Genomic DNA, 16,770 nt, shown 5'->3' with positions numbered 1-16,770 from the left:
TTGTGAGCCTGGCAGGGAGGGCGGAGGGCAGCAGAGCCTCTGAGCTGGCAGACAAAGGGCGTGTGTTCTCGTCCAGCACACTTCCTGGGTTTCCGTTGCAGGAAGTTTGGCACCTGCCGATCTGTGACATCGACACCCGAGCTGCTGCGGGCCAGGACGAACCCCTCCATCCGGGAGCAGTGGTGGCGGTGGAACAGGTGGCCTGGGGTGCTGGAGGCAGGTAAGCAGAGGCAGTTGGACCCTTCATTCCCCTTGGACTGTCCCAGAGCAAATGTGGGAAGCCTGGGTCCTAGACTAAGTCAGTGTGACCTTGAACAAGGCCCCAAATCAACTCTTCGTTGCCTCACTATCCCACCTGGGGGTGCAACAGGTGGTTCAGGGGCTGTCATGGAGGTGAGGGCAGGCAGCTCCACTTTTATCTCTTAAATAAACTTCTGGGTCACTAAGCACTTGCAAAGGGGTTCTACAGCCAAAAGTGCCTGAAAACCCCCAGATCGCACCTTCCTCCTTTGAGTCCTTCTGGTCTCTGTCGTTCAGAGGGTATGGGGAAGTCTCCTCCAAAGGGTGCTGCAAAGCTGGAGTTTTGGGGGGCAGGGGCAGGATATCACTGCCAAGCCAGGAATGAGCCGAGCAGGGACTCAGACAGCCTTGAGTCCCAGCCTCGCCCTGCTGCACAGAACTCTCAGCACCTCCAAGCCCCAGCTTCCGGTTCTGTAAAGGATGGCACTGGTACCTGTTCTTGAGACTAGCAGAGCTGTGTGCCCAGGGACACAGCGGCTCTGGTTTGAATTCGGCTCTGCCATTTGCCCCTAGTGTGGCCTTGAGCCTCTCGGGGCCTCAGTGTCCTTGACCGTGAACAGGAATCATCAGCCCTGGTGCCCAGGGCTCTTGTGGGATTAGGATGGGGATGAGGATGGGTACTAGCACCTAGAAAGCCCCTATCAATGGCAGCTCCTGAGACTGCTGCTGTTACTGCAGCTTGGCTGAGAAGATCAAATGGGAAAAGGGGCGACAAGAGGGATGGGAGGGGCGATGATCAGTGGGTGAGGGCGGAGGCAGCCTCCTCCGACCTTCATAAACCAGCCTCCCTCAGAAACAGCCCCAGAGCCACCCTGGAGGGGTGACTGTAGCTGAGGGGTTGCAGGATGGGCCAGATCCTGTCTGGCCGCCTCGCAGATGGCGCTGGGTCCAGCGCTCCTCCAGCCTCAGCCACTGTGGCTTTAATCAAAAGAACAATCTGTCTGCCTCTGAATCAGACCCAGATTCCTTTCCCCACAATGTCCCTGAGGCCTCCAGGGACCCAGGCAGTCCATCCCGGCCCCATCCCGGGCCCCAGAGTCCAGGCTCTGCCTCCCCTCCCGCTCCCGTCCTAACTGCTCCAGCTGGGAGGGGGAGGGTCACTGGATGTGGAGGGAGGGGTTCAGCCACAGGGCCAGCCGGGCCCTGCCTTCCAGAGCTCCTGGAGCGGCCTGTCCCCCGGGACACCGGGACCCACCTGCAGAGGGCTTACCGCTCAGGAGAGCAGAACAAGGTGACCTCCTCCACTGGGGGTCTCCGAGACCCCCACCCTCAGGGACACTCCCGGAAAAAGCCCCCAACCCAGCATATATTAACCGCTATTAATCACAGTTCTGGCTGTGACTGTCACCTTTTATCCTCAGGCCAACCTGGAGAGGTAGGCAGTGGCTACCTCTTTACAGATGAAGACACTGAGGCTCAGGAGGTGGCGTGACTGCTCCGGGTCTCACACTTAGTAAACGGCCGCAGAACCCTGGTCGGTTTGACGCAAGACCCTGGCGGATCCCAGAGCCAAAGTAAGCGCTCACCTCCGCCGGACAGGGTAGGTGGGGTTGCCAACCCAGGAGAGCGAGGGAAGGGGGACGGCAGGGACCACTCGGGGTCCCTAAAGGACGCGAGGGGGTGGGCAGCGGGGAGGGAAGGAACCCCACCCCGACTCCCCATTCTCCTACCCCCACTCCCCATCCCTCCATTCCCCCATCCCCCCCATCCCCATTCCCCCCCATTCCCACCCCCTGGCCTGTGCCAAGGGGGAGGGGAGGCGTGGTCCAGGGAACAAAGGGAGGGGGAAGGGGCGGCGCGGGGCGCGGCCGGGCAGGTTGGGGGGCAGGTAGGGGCCGCTTCCGCGGGGCGGGAATCCCGCGCCCCCTCCCCCCGAGCCTCACCTTTTATGGTAAAGCGGCGCGGGGCGGCGGGGCGGCGGGGCGACGGGGCGGAGGGAGCCGAGGGGGCGGGGAGGGCGGACGGGCGGAGGGGACGGGAGGCCCAGCGGCTCCGGGCTCCGGGCTCCGCTGGCTCGGGCGTCGGATCGGAGCCGCCGGGGCGCGGGCGGCCCAGGTAAGCGGGCCGGGTGGGTGGGGGTCGCGTCCCTCCGTCCCTGTCCCCGGTGCACACAGGTGACAGCGCGGGCAGCGCTCGGCCGGAGCCTGCTTGGTCCCCAGCCGGGACCCCCGGCGCGGCGCCCCTGGAGGGGCCTGCGGGTGGGGGGTGCGGTCCTCACGCCCTTTGCGTCCCAGTCTCTTGGTCTCTCTCCCCGGAGTCGGGGAGTCGGCAGGTCCGGGGCGAGGGCTCAGTGAGGCCGGCGGAGGGCCGAGTCCCAGCCCGGGAGCGGGGGCCGGGGACCCGGCGCGCAGGGCGGAAGCTCCCGCACAAAAGGCCGGAGTCCCGCACATGGATCGAATTAAAGCTCCGGCGGCGCCCAGCGGTGACCCCGGCGGCCGCCCTGCTCGGCTGCCTGCGGAGGGTCCCGCGTTTCCGGAGCCCGGGGACGCTCCAGGCCCCTTTTCCTAGCCAGGGTCAGGCAAGGGGAGGGACGGGTCCCGGGGCTGCTCCTCTCTGGGCCTCACGCGCCCGTCGGAGGCTGAGAAGGTGTGGAGATGGGCGATACCTAGGTGTGTGCCCTGGGATGATCTTGGCGTCGGCCCCTACCCCTCACCTCCCGCCCAAGCCTGAGGACCCCGGGGAGAGGCTGGGGCCGCGCCCAGATTCCTGCTCTTAATGACACTGTAGGCTCTGTCCGGGTCCTGGAGGCACCCCCAGCCGAGCCCAGCCCCCGGGCTGCTTCTCCCTCTCAGCTGCTGCCTAACCCAGCTGTCCTTCTCTTTGCACCTTCCAAGGGCCTAGACCCTGAGTCTTCTTTCCTTATATATCCTCTCAGCCGCCCTAGGGACACACTCATTCTCACTTCATGAAAAAACGAGGCCAGAGAGTTTCGGTGACCTATTGGGGGTCACCCCGCAGGAAAGAAGTAGGGCCGCGTGTGAACCCAGCTCTCTACCTCCTCTGTTTCCCTGGGGTGGGAGAGAGGTTGAGGGAACCCCTCCCCTAAGTTGCAAGGTGGGAGGGGTTGGGGCACACCCCGCCACTTCTGCCTAAGTTAAATTCCGTACCCAAAGGTAGACTGCTTTATCCGGTCATTAAAGAACAAAGCTGGCCGGGCGCGGTGGCTCACGCCTGTAATCCCAGCACTTTGGGAGGCCGAGGCGGGCGGATTACCTGAGGTCAGGAGTTGGAGACCAGCCTGGCCAACATGGTGAAACCCCGTCTCTACTAAAAATACAAAAATTAGCCGGGTGTGGTAGCGCGCGCCTGTAATCCCAGCTATTCGGAGGCTGAGGCACGAGAATCGCTTGAACCCAGGAGGCGGAGGTTGCAGTGAGCCGAGATCGCACCACTGCGCTCCAGCCTGGGCCACAGAATGAGACTCTGTCTCAAAATAAATAAATAAATAACAAAGCTTAAGCCGGGTGTAGTGGCTCAAGCCTGTAATCCCAGCACTCTGGGAGGCCGAGGAGGGCGGATCACTTGAGGTCAGGAGTTTGAGACCAGCCTGGTCAACATGGTGAAACCCTGTCTCTACCAAAAATACAAAAATTAGCCAGGGGTGGTGGCGTGCGCCTCTGGTCCCAGCTACTCAGGAGGCTGAGGCAGGACAATCGCTTGAACCTGGGAGGTGGAGGTTTCAGTGAGCTGAGATTGCGCCACTGCACTCCAGCCTCGGCCACAGAGCAAGATTCTGTCTCAAAAAAAAGAGCAGAGCTTAGAGATGGCCCCAGAGGTTTTTTTGTTTTTTGTTTTTTTCTTTGTAGGGAACAAGGAGGAGGAAGGAGGACTGTGGGGGTGACCCCCCTGAGCTGCACATTCTCTGCCCCAAGGCTGCAGCCTCTAGCTGGTCTGGGTGGCTGGCTGGATCCCTGCCTCCTTCCTTCCTTTGGACAGGAAATGACTTTCCTTCCCTTTGTTCCCACTTTTCTCCACTTATCTAACTGGATCTGTGATTCACTCTCTGGGGGAGGAAGAGTGGGGGCGGAGGGTCCCCTGGGCACGGCTGACTGGGAGATGGCCCCAGGGAACTTACACACAGCCTGCTCCCAGCTGAATCGGTGGCAGTGGGACGGGAGGGAAGCCGGGGCTCCCTCTCCCGATGGGATTGACAGGGCTTTGAAACTCCCCAGCTTAGACCCCCTGGGGCCTGAGGTCCCTGCAGTCACTGCTTGGGAGGTATAGGGGCTGCCCAGCTGTGAACATCTGGCCTCAGTGCTGGACATTTTCCGAGAAGCCAGGCAGATCCGACTTCCCGGAGGAGTGTAGGAAGGGTCAGGGTTGGGTGGGAGGAGGCAGAGGGCCATCCCGAAGGCCCACAGCAGCCCCTGGGGACCAGCCCGGAACATGCCGACCACAAGATTTCTGGTCTGGATTGGGCCATTGTAGAGTGAGAACAGGCCTGGGAACTTGGGCGACTTTGTGCCACCCAAGGAAGGAAAAGCGTGTCTGGGGACACACTTTTGGATGATGTTCCATTAGAATTCCGAGTGCCATGGATGGCCTGGGAAAGTCACTTAACCTCTTGGAACCTCACAGGGTCCATCTGCAAAGTGGGGGCAGGATGGGCATTTCTTGCAGCTAGATTGAGAGGCTGGTGGGTTTTGAGGCACATATAGGACCTGGCACAGGGCCTGGCACGAAACAAGTGCCTTATCAGCGAGTTGTTTGGTATTTCTTTAAATCTCACATGCACTCTGAACATTGTTGACAAAAATAGATTCTTAAACTTATAACAAAGTGTAAAACTAAAGCCCGTGACAGCCAGCCTAAGCATACATACTTCCAGACATCATTTCCAAACCCAGAAGCAAAAGACAGGTACTTTAAAATAAGTTTTGAAGCTCTTTCCTAATATATTGGTTTCTTCCTCAGAATAGATATTTTATTGTCAGACTGAGCTATGTATTTTAGCCAAACACATAAACCAACTTAAGGGAATTTAGGAGCACGTGTTATTGTTTTTATTATCATCCATCAGTCGCTGTGAACCCAAAGTGGCCAGTGCACTTTGAGATAAGGAGGGAAGCCTGAAGAGCGAGATAGAAAGGGGACATTTTTAGCCCTGGGCACAGGCATTGGGTGCCTGGTGAGGACTGGTGTGCTCACTGGACTCCCAGCTTTCCCACCCGTGGCCCCACCTCAGCCTTGGCCACAGGGACTACTGTCAGCAGGAACTACCTGAGAGATGGGAAATAATGTCCTTTTCCTGACATCAGGGTATCAGGGTGCCACCATGCTCTCTGATTTATGCTTTTCTTTTTTTTTTTTTTTTTGAGACAGAGTTTCACTCTGTCACCTCGGCTGGAGTGCAGTGGCGCAATCTCAGCTCATTGCAACCTCGCCTCCCAGGATTCAAGCGATTCTCCTGCCTCAGCCTCCTAAGTAGCTGGGGACTACAGGTGCATGCCACCATTTCTGGCTAATTTGTTTTTTGTTTTTTTTTTTTTTGAGACGGACTCTTGCTCTGTTGCCCAGGCTGGAGTGTGGTGGTGCAATCTCGGCTCACTGCAACCTCTGCCTCCCGGGTTCAAGCAATTCTGTCTCAGCCTCCCGAGTATCTGAGATAACAGGCACCCGCCACCATGCCCAGCTAATTTTTGTATTTTTAGTAGAGACAGGGTTTCACCATCTTGGCCAGGCAGGTCTTGAACTCCTTACCTCGTGATCCAACCACCTTGCCCTCCCAAAATGCTGAGATTACAGGCATAAGCCTCCACGCCCAGCCAAATTTTTGTATTTTTAGTAGAGACAGTGTTTCACCATGTTGGCCAGGATGGTCTTGAACTCCTGACCTCAAGTGATCGCCCACCTCCCAAAGTGCTGTGATTACAGGCGTGAGCCATCGGGTGGCCAGATCTGGGTTTTGATGCCTGCACTCTAATATCCTCTAGGCACACAAAGAATGCAGACACCGCTGAAGGTCAGACGCATTGATAGTGAGCTTGTGAGCCAGCCTGTCCTGCCCTGGGGCTATCATCGCTTTCGTCCACCCTTGGCAGCAGGAAACTGCCCCTGGAGAGGGCCAGGAATCAGGGGGGGCCTTGTGGAAGAGGTGATGTTTGAGCTGGGCTCTAAGAGAAAGCTGAAATTCACCCTGTGGGGGCAGGACAGGAAAACCATAGGAGAAACACTGCAAGGCAAGAGAGGACATAGGAAGGGCGAGTGGTCCAGGGGCTCAAAGAGGCTGAGGCTGCCGCAGTTGGACTTCATCCTGAGGTGGTGGAGAGCCATACTTTTTTTTTTTTTTTTTTAGACAGAGTTTCGCTCTTGTTGCCCAGGCTAGAGTGCAATGGTGCCATCTCACCTCACTGCAACCTCCACCCCCACGGGTTCAAGTGATTCTCCTGCCTCAGCCTCCCAAGTAGCTGGGATTACAGGCGCCCGCCAGCACACCCAGCTAATTTTTGTATTTTTAGTAGAGATGGGGTTTTACCATGTTGGCCAGGCTGGTCTCGAACTCCAGACCTCAGGTGATCCACCTGCCTCTGCCTCCCAAAGTGCTGGGACAGAGTCTCACCCGGGTGCGATGGCTCACGCCTGTAATCCCAACACTTTGGGAGGCTGAGGTGGGCAGATCACGAGGTCAGGAGATCAAGACCATCCTGGCTACCATGGTGAAACCCCGTCACTACTAAAAATACAAAAACAAAATTAGCCAGGCGTGGTGGCGGGCACCTGTAGTCCCAGCTACTCGGGAGGCTGAGGCAGGAGAATGGCGTGAACCTGGGAAGTGGAGCTTGCAGTGAGCCAAGATCGTGCCACTGCACTCTGGCCTGGGCAACAGAGCAAGATTCCATCTCAAAAAATAAAAAATAAATAAAAAAAGACAGAGTCTCGCTCTGTTGCCCAGACTGGAGGGCAGTGGTGCAATCTTGGCTCACCACAACCTCGGCCTCCCAGGTTCAAGCGATTCTCCTGCCTCACCCTCCCAAGTAGCTGGGATTACAGGTGCCCACCACCACGCATGGCTAATTTTTGTATTTTTAGTAGAGATGGGGTTTCACCATGTTGGTCAGGGTGGTCTCGAACTCCTGGCCTCAAGTGATCCACCTGCCTCGGCCTCCCAAAATGCTGGGATTACAGCTGTGAGCCACCATGCCCGGCCCATGGAAGGTTTTTGAGTAAAGGAGAAAGAGATTGATGCTCTAGAAAGATCAGGGTTAGGAGGTGAGACCAGAGGCCGTGGAGCCTCCCCATCTCTCCCCTTGCCCCCTGCCCACTGCCCAGGCCTGAACCAGGACCCAGGTTTTGGAGATTGGGTGGAATGAGAGAGTCTGGCACTAGAAGGCAAGCAAGGAGGGTGCTGGCTCGTGTGCAGGGCTGAGAAAGGGCAGAGCAGAGCAAAGTGGCCAAGAGCATGGGCTCTGGGTTCCAGTGCCACCTCACCACCGTGTGACCCTGGACAGGTGACTTCTCTCTGAGTCTCGATTTCTTGATGTGTTAGGTGGGTGATGATAGTGCCTGCCCTGCAGCCACCTTGTGAGTGTTTATGAGTTAATGAGCATAACGTGTGAGTGTTTATGAGTTAATGAGTATAACATGCTCAGGGCAGAGCCGGTCTTGGTGAGGGCAGCTCTCACTGCGCCCTGCCCACTCTGCCGCCGGAGCCTAGCCCTGACGCCCTGACAGATCCTGATCTGTTCTCTTTCCCTCCCAAAGCAGAGCTGGCCTGAACCTCCAGGACTTCAGCCCTTCTAGGAGAATCTGATCCCAGGTGAGGGAGGTCACTTAGGGTGTGGCCCAGCAGGCAGGCGGGACTCCAGACTGGGAACGGAAGTCAGCCCTGCTGGGGTTGGGAGCTGAAGCATCTGTTCCTTCCTCGCGGGTGTGAGACAAGGAAAAGTGATCATTGGTGAGGGCTGCCATTTGCTCCCCTAGGTGTGCAGGTTTCGGGGAGGGGCAGTCAGGACTTTTGGGTCTCACCCCTGTGGTCAAGTTCCCTGGTGGGTCCTGTCTTCCCCAGCAGGACACCCCCACCCCTTCTCTGGCTGGGCTGGGTGCTGGACTGAGTTGTTGAGATGGTAGGGTGGCTGACCTGTCTTTTTGGGAGGAGGGAGGCTCTCTCCTCTCGGGGGAGGGTGTCTGTGTGTCTGGGTGGCAATCCTGTGCTGTACCCCACTCTGTCCCTAGCCACACCAGGAGCTGAAGCCATGGCCTCAAAGCCTGAGAAGAGGGTGGCATCGTCTGTCTTTATTACCCTGGCACCCCCGCGCCGCGATGTGGCCGTGGCGGAGGAAGTGAGGCAGGCAGTTTGTGAGGCCCGGCGTGGCCGCCCCTGGGAGGCTCCTGCCCCCATGAAGACACCCGAGGCTGGCTTGGTGGGGAGGCCCAGCCCCTGGACAACCCCTGGCAGAGCTGCAGCCACAGTGCCAGCTGCACCTATGCAGCTCTCCAATGGAGGTAAGAGCTGAGGGGACTTTGGGGAAGACCACGTCAGAGGCAGAGGCAGGGAGGAAAGGGCAGGCTCCAGCATCATTCATTCATTCATTATTCATCCTGACAAAATTCACACATCAACGGGAAACAAAAAGATGTGCCCCTTCTGGGTGGGCAAGGGAGCCCAGGAAATAGAGGCTAGATGTCAGAATTTCCGGGACATTTTCATGGGTTATTGGGATTATGGGAAGAGGATCTTGGGAGTGTGGGAACAAGATCAAACTTGCCAGGGAAGGGCTGTCCTGTCACTGGTCAGCATGGCTGGCTGGCCGTTTCGTCTGCCAATTTAATACCCTCAAGCAGAGCACGGGGATCTTGGGGTTCAGTCTCCCTGAAGTGAGATAAGTTTTAGGTGACCAGCTTGGTCATGCACCTGGTCTGACTGCAGGACACAAAGGCTGGCCCCGGGCCCTGGGGATGCTGCCAGCTGCTTGAAGCCATCTACACCGAAGGCTGCCATCTGCCATCTGCTTAGTACTTGTCCTCTCAGAGTCATCCTCGAGCGGGTCCGGGACCCCCTTTCTGCCCACCTGCCCTGTGGCCTCAGGTCCCCCTGCTTCTCTCTTGAATTCCTGCCCGCCCATCACAGCCTATGGGCCCTGCACTGGGAGGCAGGCACTGGGAGAGGCCACAGCACTCTTACTGCCTCTCCAAGACCTGGTTCCTGACTCTGTGAGCTCATCGGAGCCTCTTTCTCTCACTTCCGCTGAGTCAGCAGCAGCATCACCCGGGCCTGTACCAACACAGTCACTGGGTCCATTCCAGCACAGCCGCCGGCTCCCACCCCAGGTATCTCTGATTCAGCAGATCTGCCGTGGAGCCTGAGAATTTGCTTTTTTGTTTTTTGTTTTTTTTTTTTCCGAGACAGGGTCTTATTCTGTCACCCAAGCTGCAGTGCAGTGCAGTGCAGTGGTGTGATCACGGCTCACTGTAGCCTCAACCTCCCTGGCTCAAGCGATCCTCCCACCTCAGCCTCCCAAGGAGCTGGGACCACAAGCTCTCACCACCAGGCCCAGCTAATTTGTGTGTGTGTGTGTGTATATATTTTGAGACGAAGTCTCGCTCTGTCACCCAAGCAGGAGTGCAGTGGCGCGATCTCGGCTCACTGCAACCTCTGCTCCCCAGGTTCAAGCAGTTCTCCTGCCTCAGCCTCTCAAGTAGCTAGGATTACAGGCGCCCACCACCACACCTAGCTGATTTTTGTATTTTTAGTAGAGACAGGGTTTCACCATGGTTGCCAGGCTGGTCTCAAATTCCTGACCTCAGGTGATCTGCCCGCCTCAGCCTCCCAAAGTGCTGGGATTACAGGCGTGAGCCACCGCGCCCAGCCTAATTTTTTTTTTTTTTTTAGATGGAGTTTTGCTTTTGTTGCCCAGGCTGGAGTGCAGTGGCGCAATCTCAGCTCACTGCAACCTCCGCCTCCTGGGTTCAAGTGAATATCCTGCCTCAGCCTCCTAAGTAGCTGGGATTACAGGCATGCCCACCACGCCCAGCTAATTTTGTATTTTTAGTAGAGATGGGGTTTCTCCATGTTGGTCAGGCTGGTCTCAAACTTCCAACCTCAGGTGATCTGCCTGCCTCAGTCCCCCAAAGTGCTGGGATTACAGGTGTGAGCCGCTGCACCCGGCTTTTTTTTTTTTTTTTGAGACAGGGTCTGGCTCTGTCACCAAGCTCACTGCAGCCTCAACCTCTTGGGCTTAAGTGATCCTCCCACGTCAGCCTCCCAAGTAGCTAGGACTACAGGCTTGTGCTGCCATGCCTGGCTACATTTTTTTTAATTTTTAGTAGAGTTGAGGTCTTACTATGTTGCCCAGGCTGCTCTTGAACTTCTGGGTTCAAGCGAACTGCCTACCTGGGCCTCCCAAAGTGCTGAGATTATAGGCATGAGCCACCGTGCCCGGCCTGAGATTAAGTTTCTTGCCTAAGGACACACAGCAAATCAGTGGCAGTGTTAGACATGGAACCCAGGCCGGGGTGATCCCGACCAGAGCCCTCAGCTTCCCTCCGTATGGCCATGTAGGTAAGTAAAACCCTCCCAGGTCCACCTGGGAGGCTCTGACCAGCCCTCTCTCCTCCCCAATTGCAGGATGCCCACCCCCTCCTCCTGTCCTGGATGGTGAGGACGTGCTTCCTGACCTGGACCTCCTCCCACCCCCTCCACCGCCCCCTCCGGTGCTTCTGCCTTCTGAAGAGGAGCCTCCTACTCCAATGGGGGCCTCACTCATTGCAGACTTAGAGCAGCTGCACCTGTCCCCACCCCCACCCCCGCCACAGGTACTGCCCGCCCCCCCACCCCCAGCAATCCCTTGGTCCCCTTGGTTGGGGGACGGGGAGTCTGGGCCTTCTGGGTGTTCAGGGGTTCTAAACCTGGACTTTGGTGCATTCTTCTGCTCGGGGGCAGTCCCTCTTTGAAGCTCTCAGAAGTCCCTATTCAGGCAGGTAAAAATTGGTTAAGTGTTTCAGGGTCCCTGGAGAGGGCTGCCACTGCCTTGCTGCTGCACCTGCCGCAGACACCTGCTTCAGCTCTGAGGAAGACGTTTCCCTGAGTCCGACCTAAATCCCTTAGGCTGCATAGGAAACCTGGATTTTTGTTTGTTTGTTTGTTTGTTTTTGAGATGGAGTCTCGCTCTGTCACCCAGGCTGGAATGCAATGGCATGATCTTGGCTCACTGTAGCCTCCACCTCCCAGGTTCAAGCGATTCTCCTGCCACAGTCTCCTGAGTATCTGGGATTATAGGCACCCACACCATGCCTGACTAATTTATTGTGCTTTTATAGAGACAGGGTTTCACCATGTTGGTCAGGCTGGTCTCAGACTACTTACCTCACGTGATCCGCATGGCTCGGCCTCCCAAAGTGCTGGAATTACAGGTTTGAGCCACTGCACCTGGCCAGGAACCTGTTTTTTTAACCCTGGGCCCTTAACAGAGGCTGTGTAGAAATGGGGGGGTGTCACAGGCCAAGGGCTTAGTCCACTTCAGTCCAGCATCCATGGGGAAGCCTGGTTGCAGGAGAGTCCTTCTAAGTAGGACAAGGAGCAGTGGCTGATTGAGGGACCCAGTCAGCTGCCACTGTGACCTTCCTGCTGAGAGACTTACGCAGGTCCCTTGCTTCCCTGGGCCTTGGTTTCCTTCTCGGCACAATGCGGCTAATTGTACCTGTTACCACCCAGATGAGGAACAGAGCTGGGAGGGCTGCATGGGGTCCCACTGAATGACTCCCCGTCTGCATCCCCACAGGCCCCAGCGGAGGGACCTTCAGTCCAGCCCGGTCCCCTCAGGCCCGTGGAGGAAGAGCTGCCACCTCCCCCGGCAGAACCTGTTGAGAAAGGGGAATCCACAGGTAGGTGCACAGGGCTGAGAGGATACTGGGGTGATCTCATGGGGCCAGCATGGGCCTCCAGGTAGAAACCAGGAGAGTGAGGACCCCTCTTCCCATCCCCACCCCAGCTCATGTTAACAATGATGGGCTTTGTAGTTCGGCATCCATTTAATTTGTATTGCTTTAGCCTTTTTCCCTTTATACCTAAATTCTATTTAAAATGTTAGTCTGCACAGTTTGCTATGATAGCAAAAATGTCTTGAATTTTTTCTCACTATTTTATTTTCTGAATTCCTAATGCCCTCACACAGTGCAAAATAAACAGCATGAGTGGGGACACAGTGAGAAGCCTGCAACCTGCCCCATCCCCTTACCACCCGGTTTCCTTCCAGATGGGTGTCCTCTGTCGTTGAGCTCTCGTGTATCCTGCCAAAGACACTATGCACATACGAGCAAATACAAACATGTGTCCACCTGCTCCCTCCCCGCATTTTACCATAAGTAGCAAACTAGGCTCTTCTGCTGTTCACTTTCTTTCCTTCGTACATCTCAGGGCTGGTCACACATCAGAATATCAAATGGCTCCTGGCTTAGTGTCGTGGCTCACACCTATAATCCCAGCATTTTGGGAGGCTGAGGCAGGTGGATCACCTGAGGTCAGGAGTTCGAGATCAGCCTGGCCAACATGGTGAAATGCTGTCTCTACTAAAAATACGAAAATTAGCTGGGTGTGGTGGTGTGTGCCTGTAATCCCAGCTACTCGGGAGGCTGAGGCAGGAGAATCGCTTGAACCCAGGAGGCGGAGGTTGCAGTGAGCTGAGATTGTGCCACTGCTCTCCAGCCTGGGTGACAGAGTGAGCTTCCGTCTCAAAAAATAAAATAAAATAAAATAAAATAAATAAAGTGGCTCCTGGCTGGGTGTAGTGGTTCATGCCTGTAATCCCAGCACTTTGGGAGGTCAAGGCAGCCAACAATCCCTTTGTCCTGAAACTGCTGTCCAGAATTCCTTATTTATTTATGTTATTTATTTTTATTTTTATTTTTTTAGACAGAGTCTTGCTCTGTCACGAGGCTAGAGTGCAGTGGCGCGATCTTGGCTCATTGCAACCTCCACCTCCTGGGTTTAAGCGATTCTCCTGCCTCAGCCTCCCGAGTACTGGGACTACAGGCGCCCGCTACCACGCCCAGCTAATTTTTGTATTTTTAGTAGAGACGGGGTTTCACCATGTTGGCCAGATGGTCTCGATCTCTTGACCTTGTGATCCGCCCACCTCGGCCTCCCAAAGTGCTGAGATTACAGGTGTGAGCCACCGCGCCGGGCTCTTTATTTTTTTTAATTTTTATTGTTTTTCCTGAAACAGAGCCTCACTCTGTTACCCATGCTGGAGTGCAATGGCACAGTCTCGGCTCACTATAACCTCTGCCTCCTAGGTTCAAGTGATTCTCCTGCCTCAGCCCCATGAGTAGCTGGGACTACGGGGGCATGCCACTATGCCCGGCTAATTTTTGTATTTTTAGTAGAGATGGGGTTTCACCATGTTGGCCAGGCTGGTCTTGAACTCCTGTCCTCGAGTGATCCGCTCACCTTGGCCTCCCAAAGTGCTGGCATTACAGGTGTGAGCCACCATGCCTGACTCAGATTCCTTTTTAATGCTCCTCATGACCCTCTGTATTTGTCATTTGAGGAATTTGCAGGGTTTAAGACAGAGCCTCGGGTATCCTGAGCATGTTCTGGGTGGTGCCTGGGTACAGTCCTCACAGGCTGGGCTGGTGATGGCCTGTGTCTCCCCTACCCCAGACATCTGTGCCTTCTGCCACAAGACCGTGTCCCCCCGAGAGCTGGCTGTGGAGGCCATGAAGAGGCAGTACCATGCCCAGTGCTTCACGTGCCGCACCTGCCGCCGCCAGCTGGCTGGGCAGAGCTTCTATCAGAAGGATGGGCGACCCCTCTGTGAACCCTGCTACCAGGTAACCCCTGCAGCAGACCTCTGGGTGCCAGGCAGTGAGCTGAGCACTTAGAATATGTTGCACCATTTCATTCCCCACACAGTCCTGAGAAGTAGGCACTATTGACCCCTTTCACAGATGAGGAAACTGAGGCTCAGAAAGAAGGAGCCCAGTGAAGGCGATTAGTTTCCTAGGGCTGCCTGTAAGAGATCACCACAACCTTGGTGGCCTCCAGCAGTACACGTTTATTCTGTCCCAGTTCGGGAGATCTAAAGTCCAAAATCAGCTTCACTGGGCCAAAACCAAGGTGGTGTGCTATCTGGAGGCTTGAGGGAGAACCCACATCTCTGCCTTTTGCAATTTCTTTTTTTCTTCTTCTTCTTTTTTTTTGCGTTGGGGGACGGAGTCTCACTCTATCGCCCAGGCTGGAGTGCAGTGGCACGATGTCAGCTCACTGCAACCTCTGCCACCCAGGTTCAAGGGATTCTCCTGCCTCAGCCTCCCGAGTAGCTGGGATTACAGGCACCTGACACCACACCCGGCTAATTTTTGTATTTTTGGTAGAGATGGGGTTTCACCATCTTGGCCAGGCTGGTCTTGAACTCCTGACCTCGTGAGCCACCCACCTCGACCTCCCAAAGTGCTGGGATTACAGGCATGAGCCACTGCGCCCAGCCTCTTTTTTTTTAAGATGGAGGCTCGTTCTGTCACCCCAGCTGGAGTGCAGTCGTGCAATCTCAGATCACTGCAACCTCTGCCTCCCGGGTTGAAGCAATTCCCATGTCTCAGCCTCCTGAGTAGCTGGGACTACAGGTGCCTGCCACCATGCCCGACTAATTTTTGTATTTTTAGTAGAGATGGGATTTCACCACTTTGGCCAGGCTGGTCTCAAACTCCTGACCTCAAGGAATCCACCCCCTTGGCCTCACAAAGTGCTGGGATTACAGGTGTGAGCCGCCGCACCTGGCCTCTTTTGCAGTTTCTGAAGCTGCATTCTCCTTGACTCCTTCCTCTGCTTCAAAGCCAGCAGTGTAGCATCCCACTTCAGCGGCCCTATTGCCACCTCTGTATCAAGTTACAGGGACACTTGTGATGGCATTTAGGACCCACCTGGATAATCAGGATAATCTCCCCCATCTTAAGATCCTTAGCTCATCCCATCTGAAAGCCTCTTTTGCCGGGCAAGGTAACATTCGGGGTCCAGAGATAAGGACCGGATATCTTTGGGGACATCTCTTAGCTACCACACGAGGTCACACGAGATGGCCAAGGAGCTGGGATTCTACTCCACACCCATCTGGCTCTGAAGCCTGCCATCAGTCTTGCCACTATCTCCCCTAGAGTAGAGCCACAGGGTTCCAGTGTTTGATCTCACGGGAATCTGTGTTGCTTCCGGGTACCAAGTGCAATCTGGGAGAGCCAGCTGGGATGCCAGCACACTGGAATTTCTAACTCTTGGATGGTTTGTGGTGGCATGTTGAGTGTGGTGACCACCCACAGCCGCATCCCCTGGGGATGTGTAGGCCACTCTTTGTGCTTATGAATGAGGAACACCTGGAAATCAGCTTTTGAATCAGTGTCTCAAGTGATTCTCATGCATATAGAAGTTTGAAAACGGCTGATTTGAAGGGTTAGAGTATTTGGAGCTGAGACTCTCCAGAAGAATCCAAACAATCCAATCCCAGGCTCACCACCAGTGAGGTACTGTGGGAAGAGAGAGGAGCCAGGCCCTCCCTGCCGTGTCCCTGTGACCCCATCAACATCATGGGGGAGTGTTCCTCAGGGGTGAGACACTGGGGGAGGAGGGGTGTCCAGCTGGAAGCAGCCAGGAGGAAGACTTGAGCAGTGTGCTGGGGAGAGAAGGGCCGTGCCCATGGGCGGTGGGGGGAGTGGGAGATGCCCCCACACGTGTCCAGGTGGGGTCAAGGTAAAATGCACAGGAGCACAGCCAGGAAGGAGAGACAGCATGTCCAGGAGAAAAGGTGGAAAGGCTAGAGGGAGGCCCACTGCCCTGCCTCGGGAATCTCTTTGTCATTGCTCCTCATTCCAGAAGGAATTTGAGGCAGCTTCTATGAATGCATGTATACCAGCCAGGCGCGGTGGCTCACACCTGCAATCTCAGCACTTTGGGAGGCTGAGGTGGGAGGATTACTTGAGGTCATAAGTTCGAGACTAGCCTGGGCAACATAGCAAGACTCCATCTCTATTTTAAAATAGTTATTTTTTATTAAAAGATGTTTTTAAAGAGAATGCATATATACCTGTAGACCTCAATAACATGGGAGCACTGAAAAATTCCACGTGATTCTCCCACCTCAGCCTCTCAAGTAGCTGGGATTACAGTTGCCCACCACCACGCCTGGCTATTTTTTGTATTTTTAGTAGAGACGGGGGTTTCACCATGTTGGCCAGGCTTGTCTGGAACTCCTGACCTCAGGAGATCTGCCTGCCTCAGCCTCCCGAAGTCCAGGGATTACAGGCATAAGCCACCTTGCCTGGCGCATTTCTTCTTAAAGGCATCATATAAAATTATGTTAACTGGCCAGGTGCCATGGCTCATGCCAGGCCGAGGCAGGTGGATCACCTGAGGTTAGGAGTTCGAGACCAGCCTGACCAAAATGGAAAAACCCCGTCTGTACTAAAAATACAAAAACTAGCCAGGCATGGTGCGTGCCTGTAATCCCAGCTACTTGGGAGGCTGAGGCAGGAGAATCACTTGAACCC

General features: G+C 55.6%; 1 protein-coding gene across 29 annotated transcripts in view; it reads left to right on the top strand.

The window, feature by feature from the left end:
• Positions 1-1,414: 1,414 nt before the first annotated feature.
• FBLIM1 (filamin binding LIM protein 1) overlaps positions 1,415-16,770 on the top strand; it is a 28,651-nt gene continuing 13,295 nt past the window's right edge. Inside the window, exons 1-7 of one of the 29 annotated variants that reach the window (XM_019011553.4) lie at positions 1,415-1,531; positions 1,662-1,814; positions 8,002-8,194; positions 8,473-8,742; positions 10,865-11,052; positions 12,018-12,120; positions 13,898-14,067. In XM_019011553.4, coding sequence (XP_018867098.1) covers positions 8,493-8,742; positions 10,865-11,052; positions 12,018-12,120; positions 13,898-14,067 — 711 coding nt within the window. In that variant the 5' untranslated portion in view covers positions 1,415-1,531; positions 1,662-1,814; positions 8,002-8,194; positions 8,473-8,492. Of the gene's footprint in view, positions 1,532-1,661; positions 1,841-2,085; positions 2,192-2,237; positions 2,356-8,001; positions 8,195-8,472; positions 8,743-10,864; positions 11,053-12,017; positions 12,121-13,897; positions 14,068-16,770 lie in introns of those variants that run through there. The other 28 variants (XM_063702516.1, XM_055385406.2, XM_055385394.2 and 25 more) reach the window with 28 other exon arrangements.

Source organism: Gorilla gorilla, chromosome 1 (genome assembly GCF_029281585.2).
Source record: "Gorilla gorilla gorilla isolate KB3781 chromosome 1, NHGRI_mGorGor1-v2.1_pri, whole genome shotgun sequence".
NCBI classification, from domain to species: Eukaryota; Metazoa; Chordata; class Mammalia; order Primates; family Hominidae; genus Gorilla; species Gorilla gorilla.
Note: the sequence above shows the minus strand (reverse complement) of the source record. Positions and strands in the feature narration are given on the sequence as shown.